At 34.3% G+C, this 13,649-nt stretch overlaps 1 protein-coding gene across 1 annotated transcript in view; it reads right to left on the reverse strand.

Moving 5' to 3' along the window:
* Positions 1 to 13,649, reverse strand: part of Acj6 (abnormal chemosensory protein 6) — a 72,191-nt gene that overhangs the window by 16,925 nt on the left and 41,617 nt on the right. Inside the window, exon 2 of the mRNA XM_076306847.1 lies at positions 6,526 to 6,582. Coding sequence (XP_076162962.1) covers positions 6,526 to 6,582 — 57 coding nt within the window. The remainder of the gene's footprint in view (positions 1 to 6,525; positions 6,583 to 13,649) is intronic.

The raw sequence follows: 13,649 nt of genomic DNA on the forward strand, positions 1-13,649 counted from the left end.
GAAGCGCGTTTTCTCTTTAAACGAGGGAGAAGATCTTTCGTTTGGGGTAACTCTAGCCTCGCAAGCTCCGTGTGTATACATATAGGCGAATGTATAGGGTGGCCGTAGCAAGAGAATGGAACAATGAGAATGTAAAACTAACAACGGAGACAATGTTATACTTTTCACCTCCGATCGCAAGGGATTCACTTAAATACTGTAAGTCCCCGACTTACGCGATTAACTCGTTTCGGAGCTTTCCGTGCGAGACGAATTGTTTAATTACGATGTGGGTACTCAAAGTGTACAATCTCGATACCAGAAGTTAATTAAAGTCAAACAGGTATGCGTGCACTTCTTTATGAAAGAATGATAGAAGAAAAGAATACTTTATTTAATATGTGAAATATGTATAAGGACGTGAGCGGTGGCATAACTGCGTATCCACGAATCTGCGTAACTCGAGGACTTTCATATTGTACTGCTTACCGTGCCACTAAATTTTATACAATTCTGCATAAGCTTGTTTGTGCAACGTTACCAGCATGCCACGTGTCTACCAGTTTCTAAGTTACATTTTTATGAACGATTAAGAATTTCATAATTCTCATAATCGTAAAAGTTCCAGGTAACGTATTAATGTAGCATTTTCGAAAGTGAGGAAAAGGGGACATCTTATCTTAATGATTCAACGTGGAAAATTGTGTACAACTGAAACAACTCTTTCTAAATTTTCTTTTCGACAAGAGACGGGCAGGAGAGAGGGTACCTTATTTGAATAATTTAATGTGGAAAACTGTGTAATCATCTCTTGCTAAATTTTCATTTCAAGGAGAAAGGGCCCCAGGAGAGAGAGTGTCTTATTTTAATAATTTAACGTGGAAAACTGCGTGTAACTAAAACATCTCTTTCTAAATTTTCTTTTCAACAAGAGACGGGCAGGAGAGAGATTATCTTATTTTAATAATTCAACGTGACGAGCTATACGTAACTGAAATATCCCTTTCTAAATTTTATTTTCCATAATGGGAGACACATTTCGAAAAACTTGGAAACCACTGCGTTAACGCGTCGAACGATTATCCAACGATCCTTTCTAAGAGATCTCTCAACCATTTGCGATGCAATTTACGAAACTTTCGTTTCTCGTGAACAATTTCCAAACGAATTTTCGCGGTTGCACGACACGGTACAGCTAGCTAGCCTGATTCACGGCACACCTTGTATATTCCGGCAGAGCTGTGTTCTCTAGGACATCGTCCGACAAACAGGGGCAGAGATGAGAAAAGCGATGGCAGTACCGAGCAACGGATACAGATTGCTCTTGTTAGTTGCGTAGTTAGCACCTCGTGCAGTTGTTTAGCAAGGTTTCTACGGAGTCCCCCTTCGAGCTTGGTTCAGTACGTCCCCGTGGTTAATAGAGTCATTTTTCCGGGCTGCCTGCAGCCAACCCACCCTGTTAAATACGTCTTCCAGCTCTGGCACGTTAAAGATTAGCCAATTACAATTGAATTATCGCGCCCTACAAGCCACCCGTGTAATTTATCTGCTCCGGCTGATTCGCGAGAAGGCGGGAATGATTAAGCTCGTAACGTAGTGCGCGTTACAAAGCATTAACTTCGACTTATTCCCCGTTTAACTATTCTCCGAATAATAATTCTCCCCTTGAAAACGATTATCACGTAAATCCCCGTTTAACTATTCTCCGAACAATAATTCTCCCCTTGGAAACGATCGCAACGATATAAATTGAAAAGATCCGAGCATCGAAGGAAAAATATTACGTGGCAGGGATGTTGTTTTTTTTTGGTAAAAGCTTGAACGTTGGAATCGATGCAAATTGTTAATTAGGAAATCGATTTAGAAAATAATGCTCGAATCGGTGAATTGTTATCGCTTTCAAGTACGAAAAATTACGAAACGATTGTTAAGTTTGAAAACTCTGAACAAGTGTACGTGTAACAGATATCTTCGAAGTAATTTCAAATACAGTACGCGAAATATACTTATCAAGTGCGTAATAAATTACAATTGTTGAATTGTAAGGAGAAGAAAAACGTGTTTTTAATTTTCATTTGAATTGTTCTTTCTTTCATACGAGAAATATTTTCCTTTTCGACGATCGTCTACATATTTTTCACAATCAACAGGAAAGCTAACGTTTTTATCAAATTTTTATTCTGCTTCTTTTATTGCTCGAAACATCATGATGCAATCTATTATACTTTGATATATTATGTAGAACGCTTCGTATCGAAACAAAAGTAAATCGTCTTTGTCAGAATGAAATAAAGTGCATAAATGAAACACATAAACCCTGAATGCTACGGTGAATGGGGCACAACTCAATGCACTTGAACACAACGTACACACTCATGACTATATAATGCGCGCTATTCTGTTTTCCATTACGTTTAAGCAACCGAAAACCAGCTGGCTATTTAGAATAAAGTCGATAAAAAATTCAATATGGAAGAAAATGAAATAAGAAAAAGAAACTTGATTGGTTTGTTTTGATTACTTTAAGCATTAACATGTTTGTAACAATATCCAATTTTTAGAGAAAAAAGTTCATTATAAGTAAATACGAATAAAAATTGAATTAAACCAGGCATCTTTAAACATTCGTTCTTAACGCTGTTTATATTTTTTTAAGTCATTATTTTATACAACTTTGTTAAAATTTATACTCAACGATGTGCAAGTGCACTTATAATACTTTTGACAGAAACTTTCGAATTTGTAACTCTTGGAGAATATTAAACGTTTGCAAAATTTGTACGATGAATTTTTTGGTAAACACTCTGTAGACTACATGTGTGTTGAAGAATGTAACTCTTATAATAGAGTATTACTATATTTCATTATAAAGTTATATGTTCTAAATATTACGAGTTTCCATTTCACAAATAGTTTCTGTGAATAGTAAAATATGTTTCAATTTTGTCGTTTCTTATTCAAAGAGTATAGTCGACTATTCTATTGTACAAATTACTTTTGTTGTAAAATCTATAAGCGTTACTATTACCAAGATTTGTGATACCAAGTATGTGTAAACAAAAACTTGTAAATTATTTCATAAGGTTATACGACTACTGATGGGCTAAATATTTAAATATTGTGTATTTCAAGTAATGTTGCCTTTCTGCACCTAATTTTAGTTTATTGCCGTAGCCAGCTGACTTGTACATACATAGCTACAGTTAAATCATGAACACAGTCAAACTCGAAGTCAACATGTTTTATTAGCAAACGTCCTTACTAATAGTACAGGAGAATTGTACATACACAGGGTCACAGGATATTCAAATCTACCCACTTTACTCGCTATAAATTAACAACCTACTATTTATGATTTTAAAATTTTAGCAACTGTTGACTATCAGATATTCATCGTTAACAAAGATGTATATTCGTTACATCGATATTTCTCAATCGTTTCTCACAGTGGTCCATTGTTAAACAAATCCTTCCCAATACCCCTCCGTGTAAAATATTAAGGCTCGACGTGGACCATGGTTGCCTATGGCAATGAACATTTCACCGAAAACAATTTTTTTAATGGAAAAACTCGTTTTAAGATTCTCCGATCACGTTTTGACTCTTAAGAAAACTTTTAATTTCTTTTTTATTAACGAACATAAATTCGTCTAATTTATCGAATAAAATCTGATTTGTTATTCACATTAATAAATTTTTATCAATAAAATTACACGGAATTACACAGCAAGTGAAATATCCCCATTGTAGGTGTGTCAGTGGATGTCACGAAGAGAGTATCGATGAAAAGGTCTTCTTCGTGTCGGTGATTACTTTGTTTACATCGTTGTAGCGCGTAACTAAAAATCGTGTAACGTCGCGCGGAGACAATTAGAAATGGTCAATTGTGTCGCGCGGACCCGAAACCGAAATATTATTTACTTATGAGACGATATCGCGATTAAAGGACGGTTACTCGAGTCTAAATGCAGAGATTCCTCGGACCGACGACCAACGGATGTCGCAAATTGGGACAATTATGTTATTTCCGTCGGATAACCTACATCACGAAGTAGTCTGACGCATGAATAAATAAATTCTTCCAGAAAATCTGACGTCTGACACGAAAACGAGCAGACTGGTCGAATTATCACTTGCATGGCGGAGTACCTGCTGTCTAGAGTAACGAGTATACGAGTATATCTTCGTGGTACCGTTTCCCCATGATCAAATTCAGTTTCACTTGTGACACAGACGCGACTGAGCCCCACTATCGCCGCCATCGATTTAGAAACGATCCAAAATTACATCGCGCTCGATATTTTCTTACAGGAAGCTCGCTCGCGGTGTCTGCTGTGACGCGTCACTTGTCGCCGCGGCTTCATCCGATATTGTATGCTAATAATTGATGCCGTTCATTGGATAATACAATTACTGGTATATTAATGACGCAAACTGCGAAACGCGGTCGTATTGTAAATTATCATTTGATAAATGTGCGGAGATTGCGATATGAAATACTGCGATCCGCATCAGATCGGGGTACCATGTACACCTGACACGCTTGAAGCGTGCGTGTTAGTAGCCATCTGCATACTTAAACGGACGAACTCCAGAACTATGAAAAAGAAAGAAGCGATACAAAAGAATAGAGGAGACCGACTACCTGTTTGCTAAACCTTTAAACGATACGGGATATTTTGGAATTTATGTAACGATGAAACAGTGCGTGTACGTGTGTTTTTTAACGGAAAAGTTGCTCTACGAATAAGTCGAAACAAAGTTACAAGTTTTATAAATAAGAAATTCCGGGCAATCGATATTGACTATTTGTAACTGACACACGTTCTCGGTTGTTCTATGTCAAATAAAATATTTTTTTGAGTAATATTTCGGATTTTATCGAATTTTAGATATATCGTTGCCTTCGGCAATATTTAAAAGTGTCTCGAAGGATTTTTAAAAATTCTAAAATTGTTAATTTTATAGTAGGTTGAAAAATAGTTACTAACTTTTGTTCAATAAATTGTAACTGTTGAATCGGATGGGAGTAAGCTTTCGGGAGCTTACTCTCTAGGCAAAGAACTACCGGATAAAAATTATTTTGGTAAAAAAAAAATTGTTTCACCATTTTTTGTGCAATTGTTTCAAAGAAATATCCATTTTTAATAGCTGGGTAAACGTAGTTCCGTTTGTCCACTTCGCAGAACTGTTTTCAAAAACGGCGACACTTTAAAATTAACCGTATGAAAATTAATTGTAATCTTGCGGTACGTTTTAAAAGGACATGTTAAAGTTCTTGAATTGCTAAAAAAAAAATCTCTAGTCCTACGCAGAAGGAAATTATGTCGAGTATTTTTAGAATAATTTTTCGAAAATTTAACTTCGTCTCACTCCGTTCTATGTCATTGTGCAACTTTTGTCTCGAACATTTTTTTCATAACATTAACGATAAAAAAATTATACCATTGTATACAATAAAGTGATGTACTACAAACAGAATGTACATATTACTCTTACATACGTAGGATAAATATTCGAAAAATGTTTACAAAAAAAACCAATTGAACAAAATAATATAAATAAAACACGTGTACAAAAAACATTATTAAATTTTTGCAGCGATGTTCGTCTACGAGTGAACATTTATTAATCCTTCGGTGTTGTTGATAACTGAAACAAACGATCTTTCTAATTATGAAAATTGACAGTTCCAATGATGATAACCAATTTTGATGTTCAGTTTATTAGATTAACAACGTACGAGTATTTGACGAAATGTTACAAAATGAGAGTAAATGTTGCTAAATCCTTAAGAATGCAACAACTTAAATGCAAACCATGGTAAAGAGTGAAATTATCTTGTGATTATCGATGAAAGGCTCAAGTCCAGTAAGTATCGATGAATTCTCGAACGAGGTATGGGTGTTACTGGTTATTGCAACTGTTTTCCGCTTTTGTGGAAACCATAAGTGACGCGCATCTCTTTTCACGACACTCAAACTATCTCGCGTCACCTCATCGTATATCTAAATAATCAATTTACTACTGGCCATAATCGTAACCACGAGTTAGCGAGTTTATGTCAGGCAAGCCACCGTAACTACTACGTGGCTTCATAAAGCATAAATATTATGAAACATTTCGCATAAAGCAACTGAGTTCAGAGATATTCTCCTTCTTCTTGTTGTTCGTATATTTTCCTCCTCTTTATCGTTTGCACTGTTTTTTCAAGTATTCGTTATTTTACTCTTACACTCGTTAACGCATATTTGTTACGTACACTGGGTTTATTTTTGCAAAATCATTAGCATCGCAAAGGAAAATACACCCTGATTGATTGTCAAAAGTGTCAAAGCTGGAGTCAACGGATTACAACAGTCACAATAATTTTGCTTCTATATATGAAAAACAATTGTCGTTTTCATTGTAACTGATTATTCAACGCTTAATTCAATTCATTGTTTGGAAGTAATTTAGTCACACTATTGATGTGCACTGAATGCGATTATGAACATTATAGGGGCACGATTGAAAAAAAAAATAGTAATATTGTTTTGTACTCACGTTATGCCTCGGTGACCAGGAGTTGCACATAATGGAAGCATCTTCCAATATACGACTCTGTAAAACAAAATTGATCAGTTTTTATGTGTTTCATCTTTTGTGATACTTTTATGTATGTATCAGTTTATTAGTTTACTTTCTTTCAATTATTTTTGTTCGTTTTAGTAACATTGACTGCTTAATCCTTCCATGAGTTATAAAAAACCATAATATAATTTCTACAGATAATGGTATTGATATATACTAGATATATTCAATACATTGATCCTTAAGTACATTGTGTTTGGGAGTATTTTTATTTTCAAGAAACGTATAATAGTTTTTGTGCTGTTCTTTGTTAATTATTGTGCTTTAATTGTAAAGTTCTACTTAATCGAATGTTTTATTTCAGCAGCTTTCGGAATACGAATTCAGTAATTTCTATATTAATATTTAAACAGACTTTTGCAATTCTCATATTATACGTAAGTTTTCTACAATTGGAAGTAGTAGACTTAATTAATTTTTCAATCGAAATAAACGAATTAATTTGTCTAATTATTAATATATTATATAATAACTTTAATTTTTACGACTTGATATTGTGTTAAATTATCGTGTATGGATGAAGGATGTACGAATCAAAAGGAATCAGTGTAAATAATAGGAACGATAAGAACTATGCACTCAATATTATTTCAGGATAACATTATGGCTACTATGTTTAAAATTTAGTTCCAAAATAATTGGAAACGTAAACAAAATTAATACGAATTATCCTGAAATTATGTGTCGATTGTGGACAAGCATAACTGTTGTAAAATTGTATATAAAATATTATAAAAAAAAAATATCAGTTTGCAGACCGGAGAACCAAATACTTCGAAAAGGATCAGTCTGTGAATTCGTGTTTATTAAGACAGTTTGGTTACGGAACACCTGCACGAATCAATTCTGTGTCTAATTGTGTTCGTTCTCGTTTCATTAAACATGCTAAATGTCGTTGAACTCTGAGCAATAGGTGTCCGCTGCTTAAAAGTCGAATCGAAAATGGAAAGCTGGTAAAATTTTCCAACGTCACGCTTTAACCTCGATAGTCTGTCTAGACTAGTTGTCATTAATATTAATCACTCGTGGAACAATCTCGCGTACTTTTATTGTAGACTTTTCACCTTCACATCGCATAATGAAGACGAACTTAGATCACAAGAGAAATATGTGTCATAGAAAAACCGTATTTTCTATCGTTCTTTTGATAAACTTTGAACGAATATTTCAACAATACTTTAATAATACGATCGAACATAAAAACTCAACATTTTTTTCTATATTGTTGGACCTATTATATCTAATAACTAATTAATTGACATATTGCGTTAGTAATATTTCAGTTGCAAAATAATAGCAATCAGGTGGTAACAGTCATTATTGTATAGATTTGATACGGTTATCCTCCGAATTACATCGACTAATTTGTGGTAACTAATCGTTGTTAAATAATATCTCGACTATCGTCAAAATAATTCTACTCAAATTTGACGTAACGAACTTAATTCTAATAAATTTAGTACGTACACGATGTCGAATTTACTGTTGATGTATTTTTAATCGAATTCTATCATTTTTTGCTTGCTTAAATCTGATCGATTAACGAAGATAGTTGTTTTAAAAAAATGACGTATCAGTTCTGATTATGAAACGGGCATCGTTCTAGGTACTGAGAGAAATTTATCAGGAGTCACTTTAGAAAGACAATAGTAATAAATTATTTAACTATATAGGTTCTGCGCTAAACCAAAAATATGGTTGTATTTTGTCCTCGTGTTCAATTATCTTTTAAGAAAGCATAAAACAAATTTTGCGTAATTATCTCGTGTATTTGTAAATTTATTAGTATCACACAGTTATTATTTGCAGTGTATGAAAAAATTTAGTTTCGTGGTTACTACAGTTAGATCGCTCTATTTATCTGAGACACAAAAAACTCAAGACTTAATATAAGTCTCGCTATTTATCTTACTCGAATGACACGTCAAAAATATAATTTGACAGTCCGACAGACTTGTATATAATATATGTTGATTTCTTCGTACAATTTTTTCGATTCTTGAGAAACTTGAGAAGAACAATTGCATATATTGACTTAGTTCTGATTGGAATCGATCGATGAATTCGTTCCTGAGATATCATCGCGGTCAATTTAAAAAATAGAAACCATCTGAGTAAACAAAATTCAAGTGTCGCGACTTCGTCTCGAGTTTCTTTATCCCGGTCTCGCGAAAATTTGAATGTTAACGAGACAACAGAGTAAGTCACGAGACAGTCGGAGTGGCACACAGACAGAGAGTCGCAAACAAACAATCAGACAGTCTGGAATGCACTAGACACCATTAGCAACATTTACATACAAACAAACTATCGTGTACTTGTTCGTTTGTACTTGTTATATTTTATAATAAATTTCGTTGCTAAAATATACCTGATTGAAATTTTACATGTACAATTCTTTCTAGTGAAGTGAAATCCAAAATAATGTAGTGTTTTGCCTTTGGTAATGTTTTTAAACAACCGTAAAGAAAGTTTTCGATTCGAGGTATATACTTCGGACATTTCTTTTTATAGATAATAATCGGTGCATTGAAACATGTGTGCAACTAAAATCATGGGCCTATCGGTCTCTGTCGGATGCTGGGTACTGGTAATATATCATTCGAAAAATAGAACACACTAACGTGTCAATCATGTGTCAATCCAAGTCGATCCTAACTAACTGCTGTCAACACTTGTCACTAGTCACTAACAGGGAAGTGTGTGTTTGCGAAGTGTGACCAATCCCCTTTTTCCTCTCGATATTGATTAAAATTTGTAGATTTGTAGAGTGGCTAAAAATAAAGTACACTTATGTTTTCTTTTTTTTTTAATGATGATACCTCGAGTTGATTGATGAAAAATAACACGGTGTACACGTGAATAAAAATAATCAATAAGAGAATCAAATATCTGTAAACTTATCACTCGTTTAAACGAGATTTCTACAATTATTGTATATTAGTGTTGGTTATGAATGCAAAATAAAAATAATATGCTGCACATTGACTTTCGAACGATTCTGAGAATGCAGGTTGTAAAAGCGATTTTTTAACTCTTTGTATTGTTATGTTCCGTCAAAAACCATGAGGTATTTGTTGAGAAAACTTCCTTGTACCTCCGATAGTTCTCAAGACACCATTAGGGAGTGAAACTTTCGAGGGTAGTTTCACCCCTTAAACTTGAGTTACCGCCGCTAGAAGAAATACGTATCCCTTATTTTCGGTCGTTCTACTAACCTATAAAGTTTTATCAAAATCAAGGAAGAGGGGAAGATTATTTTACTATTTTTACAGATTTTAACTTTACTTATCGTTAAAATAAAATGAAATATTCGTTGTTACTCTACTCCTGTATTACTTATTGATCAATTTATAAAGACGTGTACAAGTACACTACATACAGAAGAGTAAGAATTTAAGTTTACAATTACAATTTTATTTAATACTGTTCTACGTTAATTAGAACCGTCTAGTAGCACAATGCATAACGTGTTATAATTTATATTTCTCGAATTGGGCGGTCCAGACCGAAAAGTGGAATTGATAAGTTTTACGTATAATATTTAGTACCAAAATATTTACTGCTTTAACGAATTTCTATAAAATTCTGGTACGGAGATAAATGGTAAACACCGTGTGTATAAAACTCGTGAAGAACACAAGATTGCAAATCGTAACGAGTGAAATTCGAGAATAGCTAAGCACTCGTCTATTTACGTTTGTTTATTTGATGATGGACTAATCGCAAACACGAAATATTTACTATCAGACAGAAATATGTGCATATCAACGCAGTTTATCTGTCAACAGAACTTAATATTCATCTAGTCTACATATTTTATTCTCAGCAATAGCGTGATATGTATATTTAAAGTGTACTACTAAGATTGACAGAACCGGGCCATTCCGGCGTCGCGACGCCGCGCCGGCATCGCAAATGAAATGAGTCATTTTAGGATTCGCGCAGACCTAGGTAATTTAATAACGTTCTCATTAAAGCGTCGGCCAATTCTGAGTTCGATTGATACCAATGACAATGATCGTGTCATTGTACCAGTCGCAATTAAAACGAATAGATCGTATTCTCATTTTCATCAACATGTCAGATTTGTTAACTTCTTTGGACGGTTTCATCTCGATACCTCTTTTATGCACTTGCTTTACATAGTTAAGTCTTAAGTCGTCACATAACGAAATTTATATAAAATTACGCGTTCTGCGTAATTTTATATAAATTTTAAAAGCTTCAGTTTCACGAATGAAGATTCGTGTGTACATAATTTCAATCGAAATTCCATTTTCGCCATTTTTGATCGTGCAACGTTAACATCGAATCTACGTAAACGAGATTTGTTAATATCTCGATTATTTTAGTAATTAAAAGTATATTATTCACTGGCCAGAATAAACAAATTTTCCGTACACACGGTGTCCCTTTCTGTACGTTTCTTTCGAATGATAATTCGAATTTCATTATTCAGCTCCCACGTCTTGCATTATAAAATATTGGTATCAATAACGCGTCGTTTCGAATTTAATTTCCACGAGTACTTCAAATAGGACGTGGCACGTACGGTACACTATTGTTAAAAAAGATGAATACGTCCGAACCAAAAGGACCGAGAAGTATAAAAAGTGAGTAAAATGGCACAACATGTTCCCTTAAGGGAATTGATTGGATTTAAAATATAAAAAACTGATGTATTCGTTTAATATGTAATACGGGCAGAAACGGTTGAGGTTGAAGGACGATGATTTATATTGTGCTATCGGATACGCATCTGGTTCGTTATTTCATAGCTTATATTCGAAACATTGTTTTATACATCCACGAGTGAAACCCGAAATTGCGACTTGCTAATTATTCAAAACATTGTACATACCAGAACGATGGATCCATATGCATTTGCAATCACAGCGACAAAAATATTGTTTCGTCAATTTTCAACGACGTATCAATGTACCTCTGTATGCCCACACAGAGTACATAGGCGTATATATACATATGTATATATATATATACACATACATACATATATATACATATACATTGGCATGTATGCGTCTCCGGCTTTCGCGTGTACATACGTCAGCAATCAACGCCTGTATACACGTGGTACGTATATGTGAGACACATTGTGTGTACTTTGCAGCAAGCTGTATGTACACAGTGCATCGACTGTAAATACAAAGCTTGGGTAACAGCGAAGACGTGTGCATACACTTATTTGCAAATTTGCCATTGTTGTGCATCGATTAAACCTGTGTGGACATCGAGTTGAAATTTTCTGTATCAATTCGCAGATAAGATACCTACGATTGAACCAAGTTCCTCGAAGTGAATTAAAATAAATTGAGCAACTCCTCGGATTGGTCGGTTTTGTAAAATCTACGGGACAATGCTCGTAACTTTGTACCATTTTATTCAATACGGTTGAATTGCACTGTTTGTACTATAAAGCTTTGATGCCGGGTCATTGCATATTGCAATACTGACAGGTTTTCCTTGCAATTTTACCGACAACGGCGATCTCCATATTTCAGGATTATCAATACTGAAACTATTCGTGTCGACCGAAACTGTGACCACGTGAACTTTCTCGACTCAACGAAAAACTTATTTTAAGAATAAATCGACTTAGAAGAAATCAGAGACAGAATGTTTCTAAACACTTTCTCGTACTGTGGAAGCACTAGGAGAGTAAAGTAACAAATTTTTTACTGTTTACAAATCTTTGATTGATTTTTTATACGTGTTTATGGAAGATGTTGTCGATTCGTAGAGTTAAACAAACACTTGAGTCATTAATTGAATAGCTGTCGTCAATTCTCAGGAAAGAATATTGCATTAAATTACACACTACTTGTAAGTTAGGAGGAATTTTTAAAAATAGTTTCCTAAAGTTCAAAGTGTGCAACGTTGAACTTATAGTTGGATGAAATAACTTAGATGAATATACTATATAATATAGTGTTATACAACATCGTTATCTAATAAGTGGCAATATCGAGATAACATTCTGTTTTAAAATCAAATTGTAAAATAAGTATACTTCAATTGTTTACACCAGCACAAGACAATTGCAGCATCATTTGTTCGACCGATTTTATTATCGGTAAGCTATTCAGGAGTTCGGAAGTTTTTCATTATTCAAACGAGTCATTTTTTTCGAGTGAAATTTACGAAATCAATACCAAATTGCTATCTGGTATTATTTTATATATAATAGGCTGTGAAAGCGATCTACCATAGTAGAGCTAATAAAGCGGTATAAAATTTCGAACCATTATTTCAGTTGCTGAATACAATAGTCGATATTGGCTATCGCGCGCGCAAAAAAAAAAAAAAGAAAAAGCTACCTTTACTCGTTAAATTATTCCTTTCTTCCCTGTCCCCTAATGTTACAACCTTCTTCGTGTGCAATTTAATTTACGACTTTTCTACATTACTTTCATCGACGCGGACCATCGATCAAGAATACGAGACTATCATATTTATTCCTCTTTTTCAAGTTAATAGAATCGGAATCGTTAGAAATTTAATTACAACTATCATCTTTTTTTAAAAACATTTACCAAACTTTCCCTCTTCAAGACCAACGATCAAACGAAACATTGGTACAATACCTCCCTAAGTTACAGTCCATTCTTTTTATCATTACCAAATTACATCGTAACGTTAATCCAATCTTACCAGAAAGAACGGTCGTCGTCGAATCGTCCTGAACGGTCAAAAAATTCAACGTATAATCGCGGACCGATACCCTAATGTTTAATTCGTTCGAGCGAATGTAACAAGGAAAGCAACGATTACAACCAAACCGATGATCCCCTTCTACGCGAACCTCGCGTTACCGGTAATCAAGCTTCCCCCGTACACCGTTTGAATATTTCATAAACAGAGAAATGTTTCTATCGCAGCGAAACTATTTCCCCTGCGCATCGCGTATAAAATTCGTCGAGTCTTCTCTCGATACGATATTTTTCTAACCGGATGGAAAACAACTCCGGTTACGTTACCACGGCACGATGAGGGTAGGTTTACGGTCGAAATGA

This window comes from Ptiloglossa arizonensis, chromosome 3, assembly GCF_051014685.1.
Source record: "Ptiloglossa arizonensis isolate GNS036 chromosome 3, iyPtiAriz1_principal, whole genome shotgun sequence".
Lineage (NCBI taxonomy): Eukaryota > Metazoa > Arthropoda > Insecta > Hymenoptera > Colletidae > Ptiloglossa > Ptiloglossa arizonensis.